Source organism: Maniola jurtina, chromosome 28 (assembly GCF_905333055.1).
Source record: "Maniola jurtina chromosome 28, ilManJurt1.1, whole genome shotgun sequence".
Lineage (NCBI taxonomy): Eukaryota > Metazoa > Arthropoda > Insecta > Lepidoptera > Nymphalidae > Maniola > Maniola jurtina.
In genome coordinates, this window is record NC_060056.1 from 4,036,641 (window position 1) to 4,057,496 (window position 20,856).

The 20,856-nt window shown below is 35.1% G+C and overlaps 2 protein-coding genes across 2 annotated transcripts; one reads left to right on the forward strand and one right to left on the reverse strand.

The window, feature by feature from the left end:
- The first annotated feature begins 120 nt into the window (after positions 1-120).
- LOC123879552 (uncharacterized protein MAL13P1.304-like) lies at positions 121-9,201 on the forward strand. The gene is made up of 6 exons (XM_045927320.1): positions 121-478; positions 1,417-1,811; positions 3,576-5,337; positions 6,788-6,900; positions 7,570-7,698; positions 8,708-9,201. Exons 1-6 carry the CDS (start codon positions 457-459, stop codon positions 9,173-9,175), a joined length of 2,889 nt encoding a protein of 962 aa, XP_045783276.1. The 5' UTR covers positions 121-456; the 3' UTR covers positions 9,176-9,201.
- Positions 9,202-12,254: 3,053 nt separating this feature from the next.
- On the reverse strand, positions 12,255-20,670 carry LOC123879314 (putative zinc finger protein 286B). The gene is made up of 10 exons (XM_045926957.1): positions 20,572-20,670; positions 20,272-20,381; positions 18,813-19,659; positions 18,129-18,334; positions 16,801-16,926; positions 15,916-16,001; positions 15,390-15,498; positions 14,182-14,307; positions 13,356-13,443; positions 12,255-12,386 (listed from the first exon to the last, which is right to left on the reverse strand). Exons 1-10 carry the CDS (start codon positions 20,668-20,670, stop codon positions 12,309-12,311), a joined length of 1,875 nt encoding a protein of 624 aa, XP_045782913.1. The 3' UTR covers positions 12,255-12,308.
- Between the last annotated feature and the right edge of the window lie 186 nt (positions 20,671-20,856).

Consider the following 20,856-nt stretch of genomic DNA (forward strand, 5'->3'; position numbering starts at 1 on the left):
GGCCAATGTTTGACGTTACGTTTAAAAACCAGATTGAAAAGACCGTGGTAATTAAAGTACGCGTTTAAAAAAAGGATTTTATTTTAATCCAATAATTAGTAACTGCTACATATATAAAATTATACATTAGAAGTATATTATATAAAATTCGAGTACCTATCTATAGGTATCTTGTAAAACATCGATAATAGATAATAGTTGTAAAATATGCACAGACCTATGTAAAAAACAATAGAGTATTCTTGTTTTTTTTTTTTTTTTGCTTATCGTTCAACATCTGTTCTGTACATAAAAAAGAACCTCTTTTAAAAAGTTTTATGGCGCGAATTTGTGGCAAATAATTCGTGATGTGCATGTGAATAGGAATATTTTTACAGAATGTTTAGCTAATTATAGCTATTTTAGACGTGAATTTAATTATTTATTAAGTAGATAGGTATTTTCTTTTAAATCAGTATGAATGTTAATGTAGATTATGGTAAGTTGTTTTTAAAGTTACTTTATTTCATAAATAATAGTTTTAAAATCGGTAGCTTTTCAGAGAAACTTTCAATAACTAATTTTTATTCTTACACGACGATGAAATTAGTGTAAAGTTGTACGTGGTTCTACACGATCGAATCAATAGTTGGTGCAGTAGTTGAGTCCTATATTTTCATTCGATATGCTAAAATTTCACCTCAGTCGGATTTACGTGATTTTTCGAAACTTCTAACAACTCTGGTAATGCGCACCATTTATCCCACGGTTGAAATGTACGTAAACCCCGTGTCTATATCTTAGGTTGAAATCTATAGAGAGCATTTTGACTTTGCTTAGACTTGAGTTTCAGTTAAAATGAGACAGATTTATGCCAGCGGTATAACGCTGTCTCGTTTTAACAGTGTCTTAAGTCTGAACATAGTCAAGGTGCGCTCTATAGATCTCTGCCTTAGATTGAGGAAGTTCTATGAATATAACTTACTAGCGACCCGCCCCAGCTTCGCACGGGTAGCTTATTGCAATTTTCGTAGGGATCCCTAATTTTTGAAAATAAAATATAGCCTATGTTACTTTAAAAGAAAAATGCAGCTACGAATTTTTCTTCACTTTTTAAAATACAACTGTACTGGAAGATGCTCGCGACTTCTTCCGCGTCGATTTCGGATTTTAAGGATCCCGTGGGAACTCTAATTTTCCGGGGAAAAATGGAGCCTATGTCCGTCCCCAGGATATAAGCTGACCCTGTACCAAATTTCGTCAGAATCGGTTAAACTGTTGGGCCGTGCAAAGGCAGCAGACAGACAGACAGACACACTTTCGCATTTTTGATATTAGTATGTAAGTATGTATGAGCTTTGCCTATAGTGTTTTATAAAACCTTTGACCTCTAAAGCTATGAATAAATAAATTACACATACATTTTACAATTCCTAGCTCAATATATGATCCAAAAACACCAATTGGCAATCGCACTAGCTGTTATACAAACCAAACCAGATGATGTACCATACGAAGTATTCATAGACAATGTTAAAAACAAAATCAATGAAAGAAATAAGGATTCCCACCTTGATATCACGATATGTGAGGAAGATTTTAACATTAGTGATGATATCAGACAATGTGATGATCAGATGACGAACGGTGATGATCACATCATGGATAATGATCACACAATTGGTGATGAATTAAACAAAAGTCATGATAGTGTCAATATACTTAATAATTTTGAGTTAACCGATTTTGATGATCCTCCCAAGGAAAATGGCGATATGAGTTCTTTATTGGACTTTATGACGGAATTGACTAATATTGGAGAAAAGTCTGAGGTAATGTTTTAACTGTTGGTTACTCTGATTCTCCTACAGATCTCATTTCTGATTTAACAGGGCTCTCTCCGTCACTCGTTTCATACAATCGTAGTTCCAATTTCATTTGAATATCAAGCAACCAAAGTCCATGAAATTTTGCAGACATATTCTAGAAACTAATATCTGTGTCTGTGGTGTTTTAGATTTTTCTAAAAATATGTAGTTTTAAAATTACAGGGGCTCAAAGATTTGTATGAAATTTTTTAAGACCGCGTAACTTTGAAACCGAATATTTTAACAGAAATCTGGAAAACCACAGACATAGATATTAGTTTCTAGAATATGTCTGCAAAATTTCATGGACTTTGGTTACTTAATATTCAAATGAAATTGGAACTACGATTGTATGAAACGAGCGACGGAGAGAGCCCTCTTAATCACGTAGAGAAACTCCAAGCATAGCTTTCTCCATCTTCTCTTCTTCTCCAGTGGTAAATTATTTTGACGATTCAAAAGCATTTGTACAAGTTTACTTGAATAAAAATCTATTCTATTGTATTTATTATGTAAATGATAAAAAAGCATGGATTTGACTCGCTCAAACAATGCGCGGGGCTGCAATTGCTTGTAGGTATAGTATGGAATATTATTGGAAATTGAACAATTGAAAAGAGCAACCGCCGAGTTTCTTGCTAGTTCTTCTCGGTAGAAACGGCATTCTGAACAAGTGGTAAATTATTTTGACGATTCAAAAGCACTTGTAAAAGTCTACTTGAATAAAAATCTATTCTATTCTATTCTATTTATCGCCCGCTGAGTGAGTTTGCTTCCCTATGAGACCCATAGTTAATTTAATGGCAATTATTATAAGTGGTTATATTATATTGTGCTGTACACTATTTATGGGAAGACACTGCCTCCTGAAACACAGTTTTCACTTCATCAGGAGGCAGGGCCGCACACCAAAGTCTGTAAATAATGTTCTGTTCAGATAATATAGATTTATTTATTATTATTATTATTTATTAATGGGCACCATACGAGTATTTCAAAATACCGATAGACGCTGAGACCCCAAGGTGCTAAATGTTGGAAGACCGCCTCCTACTAGGTGAATAGGCGACGTCAAACGAGTCTGCGCGAGCCGCTGAATGGCGGCGGCGCAAGGCCGTGGCGTGTGGAAGTCCCTACAAGGGACCTAAGTCCAGCAGTGGACGTCTATCGGTTGTGGTGATGATGATGATGATGATTTTAAGCATGATCCCAGATTCGAATCCCATTTAAAACTGGGGGCCATCCATAAATTTCGTCACACGTGGGAGTGGGGGCGGGAGGGGTCCTAATGATAATTTCGTGACGTCGCATTTCAAAATCTATTTCAATCTGAGTGTTAAGTAAAACACGAACTTTGAACTATTAACGAAAAACAAAAAAAAACATTCGCAACTCTATCTGTAGAAACATAAGGTCCAAATTGTTTTGAATTTCTTGCAAAGTGCGATGTGATGTTAATTTTATAAAAAAATCATGACACAAATTTCGGAACTGCTGTTCTTTCTTTCTAAAATACGTGACGTCACAATGGGGGGGGGGGGGAGGAGTCAAATGTGACCAGCTGTGACAAGGATGGGGGAGGGAGTCAAAAATCATGAAATTCGTGTGACGTAATTTATGGATGGCCCCTGAGGTACTGTTTTAACGATGGATGGGATATGCATTATTATAAATAGGATAGGATATTTATTGTTATTTTAATTTTCCATTATAACGTTTCATCCACAGATAAATTCTAGTCAATCGACAAATTTTGAAGAAACACTCGAACCTGTGAACATTGTCAGTACTAAAACAAAAGAAATTGCTGATAATAACAGGGCTGCATGTGATACTTGTATGGTAAATGACCATAAAATTGGTAATAATACTGCAGAAGTTATTAATAATACTAATCATACTAATAATAACGACAATATTACTAGTGATAACAAACCTAACAATACTACTGATTTAAATAAAAGTCTTAGTAATGAAACTTACTGTGAAAGTAATAATTTAACTGATAGAAATAAAGAAAATGGAAATAACAATAATTTGAATGTACATAAACTGGTTAAAGATAGTGTTAATGAGATGAATATAGGAAGCAATAATATAGATTCACAACAAACAATTTTATATACATTTCAAGGATCCACTAATAATACACATGTAAGCCAAAGTCAAGAAGAAAATTTAGTAATGGCAAATAAGAATTTGATAAATAAACCTAAGATTGCATCCAATGACAATTTAAGTAACCTAAATGTTAAGGAAAGTACTCAAAACAAAAAAGATGAGTTAATAGATACAAATTTAAATCAAAATGCAAACAATGTGGTCAAAAATATATATAGTGAACAAGATTTTGAAAACTTCTATGCCAATAACATTGAAAAACTTGAACAAAATACAAATAAAACCAACAGTATGAACGTTAGTCAAGATTATGACCATTTTGATGAAAATGATGTTAGTAAAGTTACTATAATTGGTGATAAAGATGAACAAAGAAAACATAAAAACGTAGAAAACAATAGTGACAGTCATAGGAAACGTTTAAAAGTTGATGGGAATGAAAACTTTACGAAATTAGGTCCAAATGCTAGTAATAAAAATTCTTTAGAAATAAATTTTGATAAAAATACAGGAGACGATTTACTAATTAACAGTCAAAATAATGATAAAACCGATTTTGATACAACAGGTAACAGAAATAAAGAACCAACTGTTAACAGAGGGAAAGATAATTTAACCCAAGATTTCGAATTTCTGAATAGCCTTTCAGATTTACCGGATGTAAGTCAAATTGCATTGAATTTTAATACTGATGACACAACCGATTTTGATGAAAATGCTTCAGATAACCTATTTTCACCTCCAAGCTCTCAAGGTTTAAGGTCAAATCTTTTTTGCAATACAGCGTTTGAATCTACACGAAATGTAAGTGATAGACACAATATGAAGCCTAACTTTAATAATACCCTTTTTAATACAATTGCAAAAGAAATAATTGGAAAAAGTAATATTAAAGGCATAAATAAAGAAAATTCGATAAATTTGGACGAACCGGAAGACATTGTTATCGAAAATAAAAGAAAAGAATCTGTTTCAAATACCAATAACGGAATGGAATCGGTAATTAATTTAAATCATTTGTCTAAAGATGAGACGCTAGAACTAATTTCCAAATTAAAAGAGAACCTACGGCTAAAACAATGTATTTCAAATAATCTACCTAATAATGAAACGAAAGAAGTTATTTCTCATCAAGAGAAAATGAAAGAATGCATTTCAAATAATAATACACAACTGGATATTGTAAGGCAGAATGACTTGTCTGACAATGAAACAGATACTCAGTCAGAAATAGTACCTTTTAAAGTTTTGGAAGACTTGAGTAGAATTAAGTGTTACTTGAACAGAAATGATAGAAAAAGTGAAGGTATTCATAACTCTGTGGACTCAGGTTTCAAAAGTTCTCAAGCCAGAAGTTCTTACTTGAGTGGTATGAAAATACTATCAACTTTTAATTTACCATTTTTATTGAGAGCTAGAGGATTCCCGCGACTTCGTCCGCGTGGATGTAGGTTTTTGATGAACTGTGGGAACTGTTTGGTTTTCCGGAATAAAAAGTTTTCTGTCAAGAACATGGACGCGAGCTATCTCGGTACCTTTCATACAAATCGGTTGAGCGGATGGGTCTTTAGGAACCCCGTGGGAACTCTTTGATTTTCCGGGATAAAAGTAGCCTATGTCCGTCCTCTCACTCTCCGGGATATAAGCTAACTCTGTACCTTTCGTCAGAATCGGTTAAATTGTTGGGCCGTGAAAAGGTAGCAGACAGACAGACAGATAGACAGTCACACTTTCGCATTTATAATATTAGTATGGAATATGGATACTAGCTGTGCCCGCGACTTCGTTCGCGTGGAATCAGCGCGCTTTATATAGCCACGGACGCTCAGGCGCGAGGCGTGTAGTACGTACTCTGTACGTTAAAAATGTTCGCCGTGATTCTTTAAATTGACATAACTTTTTTATTTATGAACCGATTGACATGAAATAAACACTAAATGTTAAGTGAAGCTTACTACAATATATTAGTGACCGTATCTAAATCGAATAAGCCGTTTCTGATATTAGCGTGCACAAACACACAGACAAACAGACAAACAGACAAAAAAAAAATTAATTACAATTTCGGGTTCGGCATCGATATAATAACAACCCCTGCTACTTTTTTTATATATTTCCATTGTACAGACACCATTTTTCTATAATTTTATTATATGTATAGATTACAATTACCTAATAGCTATACAAATCATGCCCGCGTGGAATGGTGTCAAGAATACTGGCTGCAATCCGCGCTGGACAGCCAGGCTGATCCTTTACTTTTAATCTAGGATCGTACTTCTAGGTTTAAAAAACTTCAAAATCCAAAATCATTTATTCAAAGTACGTATTATTATACTTTTTTTTTGATTTTTTAATAATAAAATAGCGAGCAAACGGGTTACCTGATGTTAAGTGATTACCGCCGCCCATGAACATTTGCAGCACCAGAGTAACCGCCCGATGCGTTGCCGGCCTTTCAACATTTGTTGGTCCGCCCCTTGAATAACCCCATTTACACAAGTTTAAAAAATCTATTAAAAGTATGCTCCTGAAAAAAGCTTATTATACAATCGAAGATTATGTAAATGACAAAAAAGCTTGGATTTGATGCGCTCCAGCAATACACGGCGCTGCAATTGTTTGTATACAGTATGGCATATTATTGTAAATTGTACATTTGAAAAGAGCAACCGCCGAGTTTCTTGCTGGTTCTTCTCGGTAGGAACGGCATTCCGAACCAGTGGTAGATTATTTTGACGATTCAAAAGCACTTGTAAAAGTTTAATTGAATAAAAAAAAAAAATTGAATTTTAATTTGAATTTGTAATCTTTTTTAGCTTCCCAATATTCAGAGGTATGGAAGAACGAATCGGCACACTGTCTACTGAGTTTTGTGACAGACAGTCAGTTATCAGCCAAGACTGCAGCCATAGCTGACGAAATATCTACAGTAAGTATTCTAGACTTATTTTTAGGTTTCCGTACCTCAAAAGGAAAAACGGAACCCTTATAGGATCACTTTGTTGTCTGTCTGTCTGTCTAGTGTCTGCCTGTCTGTCTGTCCGTCGTCTGTCAAGAAACCTATAGGGTATTTCCCGTTACTCATAAATATAAGTGTACAACAACATTAAAATATACTAAGCGACAGAAAAACAATTTTACTCCAGTACTAGCTGTGCCCGCGACTTCGTTCGCGTGGAATGGCTCTCAGCGCGCTTTATATAGCCACGGACGCTCAGGCGCGAGGCGTGTAGTACGTACTCTGTACGTTAAAATGTTCGCCGTGATTCTTTAAACTGACATAACTTTTTTATTTATGAACCGATTGACATAAAATAATCACTAAATGTTAAGTGAAGCTTACTACAATATATTAGTGAAAACCGTATCTAAATCGAATAAGCCGTTTCTGATCTTAGCGTGCACAAACACACAGACAAACAGACAAAAAATAATTAATTACAATTTCGGGTTCGGCATCGATATAATAACAACCCCTGCTACTTTTTTTTATATATTTCCATTGTACAGACACCACTTTTCTACAATTTCATTATTTTACTCCAGTATTTCAGCGTTTATTAAGACGATCGGGTTTTAGTTTTCAACTTAATTTCAGATTTTAGGTAAACTAGTGGACAAATTGCATGAAGAGGAAAAATATCCGATATTTTTGGAAGAATTGCTGGAAAAAGTTAATTCGTTGCTAAATAACGTTTACGAAGGAAACAACGAAGAATCTAATGCAGTAATTATTATAGTTTCTTTACTATGACAATGCATGCGACTTTGGATTTAACTTTTTAAAAATACCGTGGAAACTCTTTGATTTTCTGGGATAAAACGTTCGTCTCTGGGATGAAAGTTATCTCTGTTATCTTTCATCTGAATCGGTTAAGGGGATAGGCCGTGAAAGGGTAACAGACAAGCAGACAGATAATGTTCTTTTAAATTATTTTTGTACATTTTCAGGGTTCCGTACCTCAAAAGGAAAAAAGAAAGCCTTATAGATCACTTCGTTGTCTGTCTGTCCGTCTGTCGTGTCTGTCAAGAAAACCTAAAGGGTACTTCCCTTTGATCTAGAGTAATGAAAAGGTAGATCTTATAGCACAAAAATCCGAAAACCGTGAATTTGTTGTCACAGCACAAAAAAAATTGTGTTTATCACACTTCACACTAATATTATAAAGGAGAAAGTTTGCATGTGTGTGTGTGTGTGTGTGTGTGTGTGTGTGCGTGTGCGTGTGTGTGTGTATGTTTGTTACTCCTTCACGCAAAAACTACTGGACGGATTGGGCTGAAATTTAGAATGGAGATAGATTATACCCTGGATTAGCACATAGGCTACTTTTTATCCCGGAAAATCAAAGAGTTCTCACGGGAATTTTGACATGACAAAATCATTTCGCTTCGGGACAACAACCATTAAAATTTCAGCGTGTATCATTTTATTTAGAGTTATTTTTTTAACCCCCGACCCAAAAAGAGGGGTGTTATAAGTTTGACGTGTGTATCTGTGTTTCTGTATATCTGTGTATCTATGTATCTGTCTGTGGCATCGTAGCTTCTGAACTAATGAACCGATTTTAATTTAGTTTTTTTTTGTTTGAATGGTGGCTTGATCGAGAGTGTTCTTAGCTATGATCCAAGGAAATCGGTTCAGCCGTTTCAAAGTTATCAGCTCTTTTCTAGTTACTGTAACCTTCACTTGTCGGGGGTGTTATAAATTTTTAATTTACACTTGTTTTAATTTCCAGTTACTGAAAAGACAGGACGTCATCTATCGTCTCTTACTACTAAACAGATCGAGTCACATTATAAAATATACGATAGAAAAAATTATAACTATACTAGAAAAAACTACATCAGACATTAAAGAAGACGTTTTCGAATTAAAGCATACAAACGAAGCCGAAAACATATGTTATATATTTCATATATTAGAAGTTTTACTAAAAAGATTCAAAAAATCGAACGATTCGAGTCAAATGAGCATCCAAAATACTCAGGATGATGACAGGATATTAAAGAAAAGTTCCTTAACGGAAATCTGGAGGAAGACGTGGAATTTGACTAAAAGTGAAGTAATTGAGGGTAGTGCAAAGAAAGCGTGCGTCTTAACAAAATGTGGTGAGGTTTTGAATAAACTGATAGTTCAAGCTATGGACGGGTACAGTTTGGTGTCTTTTGCTGCTCTACAGTGTTTTAATTTATTGCAGAAATAAATTAAATTTATGTTTTATTTATTAAATTAATCTTTAATTTATTTAATGCGTTTTATTTACACACATTCCAATATCACATACTAGCTAATACCCGACGTGAGTTGCAATGCGTATCGCATGTCATCTATAATTGTAAGTTGATGGTACTAAAACCATCAGAAAGGTGTCAGAAACCTTAACGGAAGTGCCAACAACAACTATAGGTAGCTATAAAGGTCCAACAAGAAGTAATTGAGGCTAGTGCAAAGAAAAATGTAGTGATGTTTTCAACAAAATGATAGTTCAAGCTATGGACGGGTACAGTTTGGTGTCTTTTGCTGCTCTACAGTGTTTTAATTTATTGCAGAAATAAATTAAACTTATGTTTTATTTATTAAATTAATCTTTAATTTATTTAATGCGTTTTATTTACACACATTCCAATATCACATACTAGCTAATATCCGACGTGAGTTGCAATGCGTATCGCATGTCATCTATAATTGTAAGTTGATGGTACTAAAACCATCAGAAAGGTGTCAGAAACTTTTACGGAAGTGCCAACAACAACTATAGGTAGCTATAAAGGTCCAACAAGAAGTAATTGAGGCTAGTGCAAAGAAAAATGTAGTGATGTTTTCAACAAAATGATAGTTCAAGCTATCGACGGGTACAGTTTGGTGTCTTTTGCTGCTCTACAGTGTTTTAATTTATTGCAGAAATAAATTAAATTTATGTTTTATTTATTAAATTAATCTTTAATTTATTTAATGCGTTTTATTTACACACATTCCAATATCACATACTAGCTAATACCCGACGTGAGTTGCAATGCGTATCGCATGTCATCTATAATTGTAAGTTGATGGTACTAAAACCATCAGAAAGGTGTCAGAAACCTTAACGGAAGTGCCAACAACAACTATAGGTAGCTATAAAGGTCCAACAAGAAGTAATTGAGGCTAGTGCAAAGAAAAATGTAGTGATGTTTTCAACAAAATGATAGTTCAAGCTATGGACGGGTACAGTTTGGTGTCTTTTGCTGCTCTACAGTGTTTTAATTTATTGCAGAAATAAATTAAACTTATGTTTTATTTATTAAATTAATCTTTAATTTATTTAATGCGTTTTATTTACACACATTCCAATATCACATACTAGCTAATATCCGACGTGAGTTGCAATGCGTATCGCATGTCATCTATAATTGTAAGTTGATGGTACTAAAACCATCAGAAAGGTGTCAGAAACTTTTACGGAAGTGCCAACAACAACTATAGGTAGCTATAAAGGTCCAACAAGAAGTAATTGAGGCTAGTGCAAAGAAAAATGTAGTGATGGTTTCAACAAAATGATAGTTCAAGCTATGGACGGGTACAGTTTGGTGTCTTTTGCTGCTCTACAGTGTTTTAATTTATTGCAGAAATAAATTAAATTTATGTTTTATTTATTAAATTAATCTTTAATTTATTTAATGCGTTTTATTTACACACATTCCAATATCACATACTAGCTAATACCCGACGTGAGTTGCAATGCGTATCGCATGTCATCTATAATTGTAAGTTGATGGTACTAAAACCATCAGAAAGGTGTCAGAAACCTTAACGGAAGTGCCAACAACAACTATAGGTAGCTATAAAGGTCCAACAAGAAGTAATTGAGGCTAGTGCAAAGAAAAATGTAGTGATGTTTTCAACAAAATGATAGTTCAAGCTATGGACGGGTACAGTTTGGTGTCTTTTGCTGCTCTACAGTGTTTTAATTTATTGCAGAAATAAATTAAACTTATGTTTTATTTATTAAATTAATCTTTAATTTATTTAATGCGTTTTATTTACACACATTCCAATATCACATACTAGCTAATATCCGACGTGAGTTGCAATGCGTATCGCATGTCATCTATAATTGTAAGTTGATGGTACTAAAACCATCAGAAAGGTGTCAGAAACTTTTACGGAAGTGCCAACAACAACTATAGGTAGCTATAAAGGTCCAACAAGAAGTAATTGAGGCTAGTGCAAAGAAAAATGTAGTGATGGTTTCAACAAAATGATAGTTCAAGCTATGGACGGGTACAGTTTGGTGTCTTTTGCTGCTCTACAGTGTTTTAATTTATTGCAGAAATAAATTAAATTTATGTTTTATTTATTAAATTAATCTTTAATTTATTTAATGCGTTTTATTTACACACATTCCAATATCACATACTAGCTAATACCCGACGTGAGTTGCAATGCGTATCGCATGTCATCTATAATTGTAAGTTGATGGTACTAAAACCATCAGAAAGGTGTCAGAAACTTTTACGGAAGTGCCAACAACAACTATAGGTAGCTATAAAGGTCCAACAAGAAGTAATTGAGGCTAGTGCAAAGAAAAATGTAGTGATGTTTTCAACAAAATGATAGTTCAAGCTATCGACGGGTACAGTTTGGTGTCTTTTGCTGCTCTACAGTGTTTTAATTTATTGCAGAAATAAATTAAATTTATGTTTTATTTATTAAATTAATCTTTAATTTATTTAATGCGTTTTATTTACACACATTCCAATATCACATACTAGCTAATACCCGACGTGAGTTGCAATGCGTATCGCATGTCATCTATAATTGTAAGTTGATGGTACTAAAACCATCAGAAAGGTGTCAGAAACTTTTACGGAAGTTCCAACAACAACTATAGGTAGCTATAAAGGTCCAACAAGAAGTAATTGAGGCTAGTGCAAAGAAAAATGTAGTGATGTTTTCAACAAAATGATAGTTCAAGCTATGGACGGGTACAGTTTGGTGTCGCTACAGTGTTTTAATTTATTGCAGAATTAAATTAAATGTGTTTTATTTATTAATTTATTAAATTAACATATAATTTATTTAATTTGTTTTATTTACAAACAGCTTAAGGTCGATTCACACCAATTGCGTACACGTGGCACGTGCGTAGTGACGCGCGTAAACCCCTAACACACCGGGTTACGCATACGTCCACGCTTTACGCTTAACTTTTGACATGACATTTGACACAGTTAAAATGGCGGGCGAGTTCTCATTTTGTATGTGCTATAGTATAAAATACTACCAAATTAATAAGAAACCAATTAAACACAAAAAATATTATTATCACAGATAAAATACAACTTATTTCTAATCTTCTAATCGTACATTAGAAGCTGTTCTTCTTTCGCCTTATTGCATACTTCCCGAACATGCCTATTCAGCTTACTGTTATCCTGGAAAATAATAAACTTTATATTAATTTAAAAGTCATTTTTTAGGGTTCCGTACCTCAAAAGGAAAAACGGAACCCTTATAGGATCACTTTGTTGCCGGTTAGTCCGTCGTGTATGTCAAAAAACTGGCCAAGTCCGAGTCAAACTCGCGCACTGAGGGTTCCGTACTCGGGTATTTTTTCCAACATTTTGCACGATAAATCAAAAACTATTATACATAAAAATAAATAAAAATATGTTTTAGAATGTACAGGTAAAGCCCTTTCATATGATACCCCACTTGGTATAGTTAGTTATCTTACTTTGAAAATTGAAACACGTTTTAATTTTTTTTTAAAGATGTAACCACAAATTCGTGGTGTTCACATTTATTCCTGTATGCATTTGTGCTATAAGACCTACCTACCTGCCAAATTTCATGATTCTAGGTAAACGGGAAGTACCCTATAGGTTTCTTGACAGACACGACGGACAGACAGACAACGAAGTGATCCTATAAGGGTTCCGTTTTTCCATTTGAGGTACGGAACCCTAATAACCTGCCTGATGGCTTACATCGACTAGATACGTTAGTATAGCCGTAACAGCCTATACTTACAATGGAAATCAAAATCACTCATCCATACTAATATTATAAATGCGAAAGTGTGTCTGTCTGTCTGCTACTTTTTCACGGCCCAACAGTGTAACCGATTCTGACGAAATTTGGTACAGGGTTAGCTTATATCCCCGGGACGGACATAGGCTACTTTTTATCCCGGAAAATCAAACAGTTCCCGCGGGATTCCTAAAGACCCATCCACTTAACGATTCGTATGAAAGGTACCGAAGTAGCTTGCGTCCCTGTAATCGAAATAGGCAACTTTTTATCCCGGAAAATCAAACAGTTCCCACGGGATCTATAAGAATCTAAATCCATGCGGACGAAGTCGCGGGCATCCTCTAGTGATATATAAAGTGTATATTTACCTTGAAATTGGTCCCACACAAGTGACAAATGACAATTCTGGTAGGCTTCTGCTTTGTATGCGCCGTTACGTGTCGAACGAGGGATTTCCTGTTGTAGAGAAAACTGGTTTAAAACCTACATAATAAATAACCTACATAATAAAAACCTACATAACCTACATAATAAAAACCCTACATAATAAAAAACCTACATAACCTACATAATAAAAACCTACATAACCTACATAATAAAAAACCTACATAACCTACATAATAAAAACCTACATAATAAAAAACCTACATAATAAAACAAATAAAAAAACCAAATTCAATAACCATAAACACTAAAATTAAAAATAATTTTTTATTTATTACCGAATATTTTATTTTTATTATGTAACAAGAGATAATGTAATTTTTTTTTGGAGCATTAAATAAAGTTATTTAAGTTTAAACAAACAAAACGTTCCTCTGGCTTTTTCAAAATTTTTGATGATCTTCTAGAAGCAAATTCTATTATATGGCATAATATTATTGTAAGATGATTATTTGAAAAGAGCAACCGTCGAGTTTCTTGTTGGTTCTTCTCGATAGGAATAGCATTCGGAATCAGTAGTAAATTATTTTGACGTATCAAAAGCACTTGTAAAGTTTATTTAAATATAAATAAATATATTAAATAAAAATTTACTGAACAAATGAATATACTTTTATTGTACACCACAAAATTATTACAGAAAAAACAAAAACAAAGCAAAACATAAATATAGGCAGTACAATTTGGCGGCCTTATCGCTACCTAGCGATCTCTTCCAGCCAACCAAAATGGTTTATTCTATTCTATTACCTATTAGTATATCGAGCGGGGCAAAGCGAGCAAGTGAAGTCTTTAGTCGTCGAGTGCACTGATTGTATGTGAGAGGCTAGCGACTTCTCGTTGGGGCAAACTCGACTGCAGATGGGGCATTCGTATCTGAGAGAGAAAATATTTTTCTTAAAGTTAATCTATAGACCACTGCAGCTAAGGCGAAAGAATATGTAATCCCAATTATTCAAATAATAATTAGTTATTTAAATCTATACTAATAAATAAAATTGGAGTGTCTGTCTGTAATTTCGAAATAACTACCGCATATTAAGGTCATATGGTTATTTGAACGATACCATAACTGAATCACCCGGTTTTAAAAATTTTGCCTGTCTGTCTGTCTGTCTGTCTGTCTGTTTGAAAAGGCTAATCTTGGGAACGGCTGAACCGATTTTGACGGGATTTTCACAGACAAGTAGAGAATTGACCAGGGAGTAACATAGGCTACTTTTTTAACCGACTTTCAAAAAGGGAGTTGTGTTTTTCTACCTATGTACATTATACACCGAAATCTCCGAGATTTCTGAACCGATTTGCGTCATTTCTTTTTTAACCGATAGAGGAACTTTGCGACATTGTTTCATAAAAAATTTGGAGTCCAACTCTTCAATCCTGATGCTGCAGGAGATCTGACCAATCCACGCGGGCGAAGCTGCGGGCATCAGCTAGTAGTAAATATAATAAAGATAAACAGCACTAAAACCCGACAACTTAGAATTTTCTCTTTTTTATTTGAAATAAATACAACAGATGGCAGCACATGTAACTTAAATTGCGCGTTTTAACTTTTTTTAAACTATTAAACTTACGTTGTGGTAGAATGGTTGCTAGTGTTCCTCATATGCGCCAATAGACTCTTCTTAGCTGCATAGCTCACACCGCACGTATTACAATAGTGCATTGACCTAACGCTATGAAGCCCCAGTTCTATTTCACGACAGATGGAAGCACATGTAAGTTACATCGCGCGTTTAACTTTTTTAAACTATTAAACTTACGTAGTAGTTGAATGGTTGCTAGTGTTCCTCATATGCACCAATAGACTCTTCTTAGCTGCATAGCTCACACCGCACGCATTACAATAGTGCATTGACCTAACGCTATGAAACCCCAGTTCTATTTCACGACAGATGGAAGCACATGTAAGTTACATCGCGCGTTTAACTTTTTTAAACTATTAAACTTACGTAGTGGTAGAATGGTTGCTAGTGTTCCTCATATGCGCCAATAGACTCTTTTTAGCTGCATAGCTCGCACCGCACGTATCACAATAGTGCATAGTGCCGTCGCTGTGATGTGTTTTCTTGTGTTGGTTCAATGTGTAAGGGCTGCTGTAGGTGCCGGCGCATTGGTCGCAGTGGAACTTGCGGTTTATGTGCTTTCTGGAATTCATAGACAGACATGCTGACGTTTTTAAGGTTCCGTACCTCAGAAGGACAAGCGGAACCCTTATAGGATCACTTTGTTGTCTGTCTGTCTGTCCGTCGTGTCTGTCAAGAAACCCTATAGGGTACTTCCCGTTGACCTAGAATCATGAAATTTGGCAGGTAGGTAGGTCTTATAGCACAAGTAAAGGAATAAATCTGAAAACCGTGAATTTGTGGTTAGCACCTTATCCCTAAATTGATTTTTGCGCAATAGACAATAGACTCTTTTTAGCTGCATAGCTCGCACCGCACGTATCACAATAGTGCATAGTGCCGTCGCTGTGATGTGTTTTCTTGTGTTGGTTCAATGTGTAAGGGCTGCTGTAGGTGCCGGCGCATTGGTCGCAGTGGAACTTGCGGTTTATGTGCTTTCTGGAATTCATAGACAGACATGCTGACGTTTTTAAGGTTCCGTACCTCAGAAGGACAAGCGGAACCCTTATAGGATCACTTTGTTGTCTGTCTGTCTGTCCGTCGTGTCTGTCAAGAAACCCTATAGGGTACTTCCCGTTGACCTAGAATCATGAAATTTGGCAGGTAGGTAGGTCTTATAGCACAAGTAAAGGAATAAATCTGAAAACCGTGAATTTGTGGTTAGCACCTTATCCCTAAATTGATTTTTGCGCAATAGACAATAGACTCTTTTTAGCTGCATAGCTCGCACCGCACGTATCACAATAGTGCATAGTGCCGGCGCATTGGTCGCAGTGGAACTTGCGGTTTATGTGCTTTCTGGAATTCATAGACAGACATGCTGATGTTTTTAGGGTTCCGTACCTCAGAAGGACAAACGGAACCCTTATAGGATCACTTTGTCTGTCTGTCTGTTTTGTAAAAACAAAAGGCAAACAATTGTGCTAGAGTGCATAGGCAGCCTTATCACTAAATTGATTTTTTAAAGACAACCCAAGGATATGGAGCTAGAAAACACTTAGAGAATACAAAAAGTTGATGCAGAAGTAGCTATATTTTATTTTAAAGAATATTAGCCATGTTATTAATGATTAATGTTCCCCTTTCCCCTCTAACTAAGCGAAAGCTTGTGCTAGGAGTGGGTGCGACGGGTGAGGTTTGAACCGCCAACCTTACGGATTTCAGTCCGCACTTTTAACCGTTGAGCTATTGAGTCTCTGATAAATAAATGCAAACAATAAGTAAAATGGTAACTTACATCATATGCGTTCTCAAAGCGCCTTGTCTTGTGTAGCTGTCTCCACATACGTTGCAAGCATATCTGCGCCCGCTGGCTTTGCTCGCGTGTACCCTTTTCAAATGTTGCTGCAGGCCGTTCGCGTCTCTGAATACAATGATGTTTCACCATGAATTTTATGACCGTCTATATCATTATTGTACTACGTTTTACAATGAACTTCGTGACGTTTCCCTATGAACATCGCAACGTTTTACAATGTATTTCGCGGCGTTTTACAATAATATTCACGACGTTTTACAGTAAATTTTGCGACGTTTCATTATGAATATCGCAACGTTTTACAATGAACTTCGCGACGTTCACCACGTCGGGGTCACCAGTTATGGGTGGTACTAGTGGTATTCAATGATTACGTGACACATCACTAGCAATGAAAATGCCCATAATAAAGATTTAGTAAATATTACTATATTTCTATAACAACGAGAAGGTAAATAGTGATATACGGCTATACAACACATGCGCATCGGCTTCTACACTACAACCACATTGGTTTTACGCCTAAATTCACGTAAAAGGTCACAAAAGGTACGACACATAAGATCGCGTAATAATGCCACGTGCGTTGCGCGGACAGACGACACGCGTTCCCCGTCGAGTGCAGTTTCGGACTGATTGAATAATGTAATTAGGTCAACGCTTGCACCTCGCGGCCGGTTTTTTATGCCTATCTAATTTTGTAGTGCAGGCAAATGATCGACGATTGCGGTGTCGACAAACTAGTCGATAAAATAGATATTATGTTGTGTGTATGTTTATATTATGTGTTTAATTATGTGTGTGTGTGGTGTAATGTAGCCCACATCACTATGAACATCGCAACGATTTACAATAAATTCCGCTACGATTCAATATCATCATCATCATTTATCATCATTTATCATTTATTCATTCTAAGTTCTTAAACTATTTCAATGCACAAATAGTTATTCTAAATATTATTTTACAATCTTTACCTATGTACTATTTGTTAGTAGATGTGCCTTATAAACAGTAGGTATAATATTAAAAAGTTGGTAAGAACATACGAATAGGTTTGACAACCCCTGTGCTAGTAAACACTGTATTACAGTGGGTTGACTTCTCCCATTCCTAAGAACTTAATTTAAATGTGTTAGTATGGTGCGCTGATGGTCGGACATGCAAAACCGTACCAATACAACAATATGGATTTTGCAACATTTTACAATAAATTTCACGGCGTTTTACAATGAATTTCGCGATGTTTTACAGTAAATTTAGCGACGTTTCACCATGAATTCGGCGACGTTTCATCCCGTACTCACTTGAGCAAGTTCCCGCACAGGTGGCAAGCGACACTCTGCGGCTCTCGCGGCTGGAGGCAGGAGTGGCGCCTCTTGCCGCGCGGCTTTAGGCTCACACCGCACGAGCGACACAAGTAGCGCTCTGAATGACACGCTGCGTGGATCCTTAGCGAGGCAGGGGTTGCGAACCGGAGAGTGCAGGTTCTACATTGGTATTCACCGTTGGACTAGTTAAAAAAACATTGCAATTTTGATGAACTTGAAATACCTATATAATTAATACCTATATAATATTATTATATAATAAATAACTGAGGATGCCCGCGACTTCGTCCGCGTGGATTTCAGTTTTTAAAGATCCCATGGGAACTATTTGATTTTGCGAGATAAAAGTTGCCTATGTCAATTGCAGGGATGCAAGCTACCTCAGTTTCAAATTTCATACAAATCGGTTAAGCGGATGGGTATTTAGGAATCCCGTGGGAACTCTTTGATTTGCCGGGATAAAAAGTAGCCTATGTCCATCCCCGGGATATAAGCTAACTCTGTACTAAATTTCGTCAAAATTGGTTAAACAGACAGACAGACATACAGACAACAAAGTGATCCTATAAGGGTTCCGTTTTTCCTTTTGAGGTACGGAACTCTAAAAATTGACTAAATTTCGTTTTTGAACTTTACTATTGTTTTATTTTAAGCGGTTACCTCTTCATGTCTCATCATATGTGCTTGATAGGTATCTTTGAATAAGAAACTTAAAGCGCAGTTATAGCACTTGAATTCAGCTTCTAAATACTTCTTTTCCTTTCTATTTGCTTCTAATTCCGCCTTTTGCTTTTCTAGACTCAAAATTATCCTTTTGAAACCTTTATCTGACTTCTTTTTACTTTTTTTTACAGCCTTAGTATCTTCCTGTCTAGAATTTTTATTATTTAATTCAGTATCATTGTTTACTTTTTGAGAATTGTGATAGTTGTCTATATTGGTTTCTAATAAATTTTCATTGTCAATCTCAACTTTTATGTCATATATGCTTGCTTGATCATCATTTCTTATGTCATCATGTTCAATATTTGAATCTATTATATCATTATCATCATTTCTTGCACCATAGTCTATTGCATTGTCATATTCTTGATTCTTTGGAACATTGAAATCTTTATTATAAATAGCCAATTCTGATTTATCATTGGAACAATTTCTTTTATAATTATTAGAATCATAGTTTTCATAATTAAACTGTTCTATTACATTCTCTTCTAATACTACATGTCTGTCACTATGTATGTGTTGAATATGACTATTAATATATTCAGTGTCATTATTTATGTCATTATTCATATATTCTGTATCATTGTGAATATATTCACTGTCATTATTACTATATTCATTGTCATTATTATATTCAGTATTATTATAATCATTGGAATCATCACTATGGTTGAATTGATATGTTTTGTCGCTGTGTATTTGTTTATATTCATAACATTTCTCAGGGCAAAGGATGTGGATTTCTAAGTCACTTTTTTGTAATTTCATTGGATATTTTTGGCTGAAAACAGAAATAAAATTCATTATTTTGATAAAAATTACCATAACACATCTCTACAAATAGTATACCCCATTTCTGAGAGTAGTGACTCCTTTCCATCATTCATATTATTGTAAGAATTTTCTTGGGATAGTAATGCGGAGGGTTCCCAGAACCTTCCATCTTCGACTCCACTAAGAGAACAAGATTTTGAATCTAAGGTTTAACACTTATTATCAGATGTTAGATGATAACAGAGGTTAATGGATTTATGTGCTTGTTATTTCATTCAAAGTTAGTCCTAAACTGCAATCTCACCTGATGATAAGTGACGATACAGTCTAAAATGGAAGCGGGCTAACTTAGAAGGGGTATGTCAGTTTTAATAAACCCATGATGGGTTTCTACACTGCATTGTACTGGAATACTAAATCACTTGGCAGCACAGCTTTGTCGGTAGGGTGGTAACTAGCCATAGCTGTAAACCTTAACTTCCAATCAGACCATAGACAATTTAGAATTTATAAATTCCCAAATTGTCACTGCCAGGAATCAAACCTGTTACCTCCCACTTACACGATAGACTCACTATTGCACCAGGGATGTTGTCTTAAATGTAGTGTAAATAATTACCTAAGTGCTGCAGGATATTCCAAGATTCTGTTTAAACATATTGCCTTGAAAATAGTTAGTTTATTCAGTAAATAACTGCATATGTAGCATAACTGTGTATCTGGGGATAACTGGAAATAAAATCAAAATCATTTATTCAAAGTAGGTACTATTTACTCCTTTTGATTGTCTGAATTGTTAGATTTGTAAGATGATAATATAAGTTTATCAGACTATCAAAATTGTGTAATAAATGAGTAAAGTCAAAGTATGATCTACTTGAGCTTAAGCTTTTAAAATAGTAATAAAGAAATTACTAACATATACACCAATAACGTCTCTGTATCTTTCCCTGGTTTTCTCATTGGTTTCTGAAGGCACCACACGCGCACCAGCAAATGCCAACACAGACGAAGTCATGTAGTACTTTAAAGGTACAGAAGAATCACTCCGCAAAGATGTTTAAATAAATAGCAACTCTTGTTACGACGCGATAAAGTGCAATTCAGCTTACACAGTCTTCAGTTTAATAAACTCCTCTCTTTCTATCGCGTCACTCTATCTCTCTCTTTTTAAGAGATCGAATGGGATCGGGAGCCGCCGGCG

Excerpts from the sequence above, each read along its gene's own strand:
- LOC123879552 (XM_045927320.1), top strand. The coding sequence starts at position 457 with ATGAATGTTAATGTAGATTATG. Across the intron at positions 6,901-7,569 it reads TAGCTGACGAAATATCTACA|ATTTTAGGTAAACTAGTGGA; the intron begins GTAAGTATTCTA and ends ACTTAATTTCAG. Across the intron at positions 7,699-8,707 it reads ACAACGAAGAATCTAATGCA|TTACTGAAAAGACAGGACGT; the intron begins GTAATTATTATA and ends TTTAATTTCCAG.
- LOC123879314 (XM_045926957.1), bottom strand. The coding sequence starts at position 20,670 with ATGACTTCGTCTGTGTTGGCATTTGCTGGTGCGCGTGTGGTGCCTTCA. Across the intron at positions 14,308-15,389 it reads AGCAACCATTCTACCACTAC|ATACGAATGCCCCATCTGCA; the intron begins GTAAGTTTAATA and ends TTTCTCTCTCAG. Across the intron at positions 12,387-13,355 it reads TGTGTGGGACCAATTTCAAG|GATAACAGTAAGCTGAATAG; the intron begins GTAAATATACAC and ends ATTATTTTCCAG.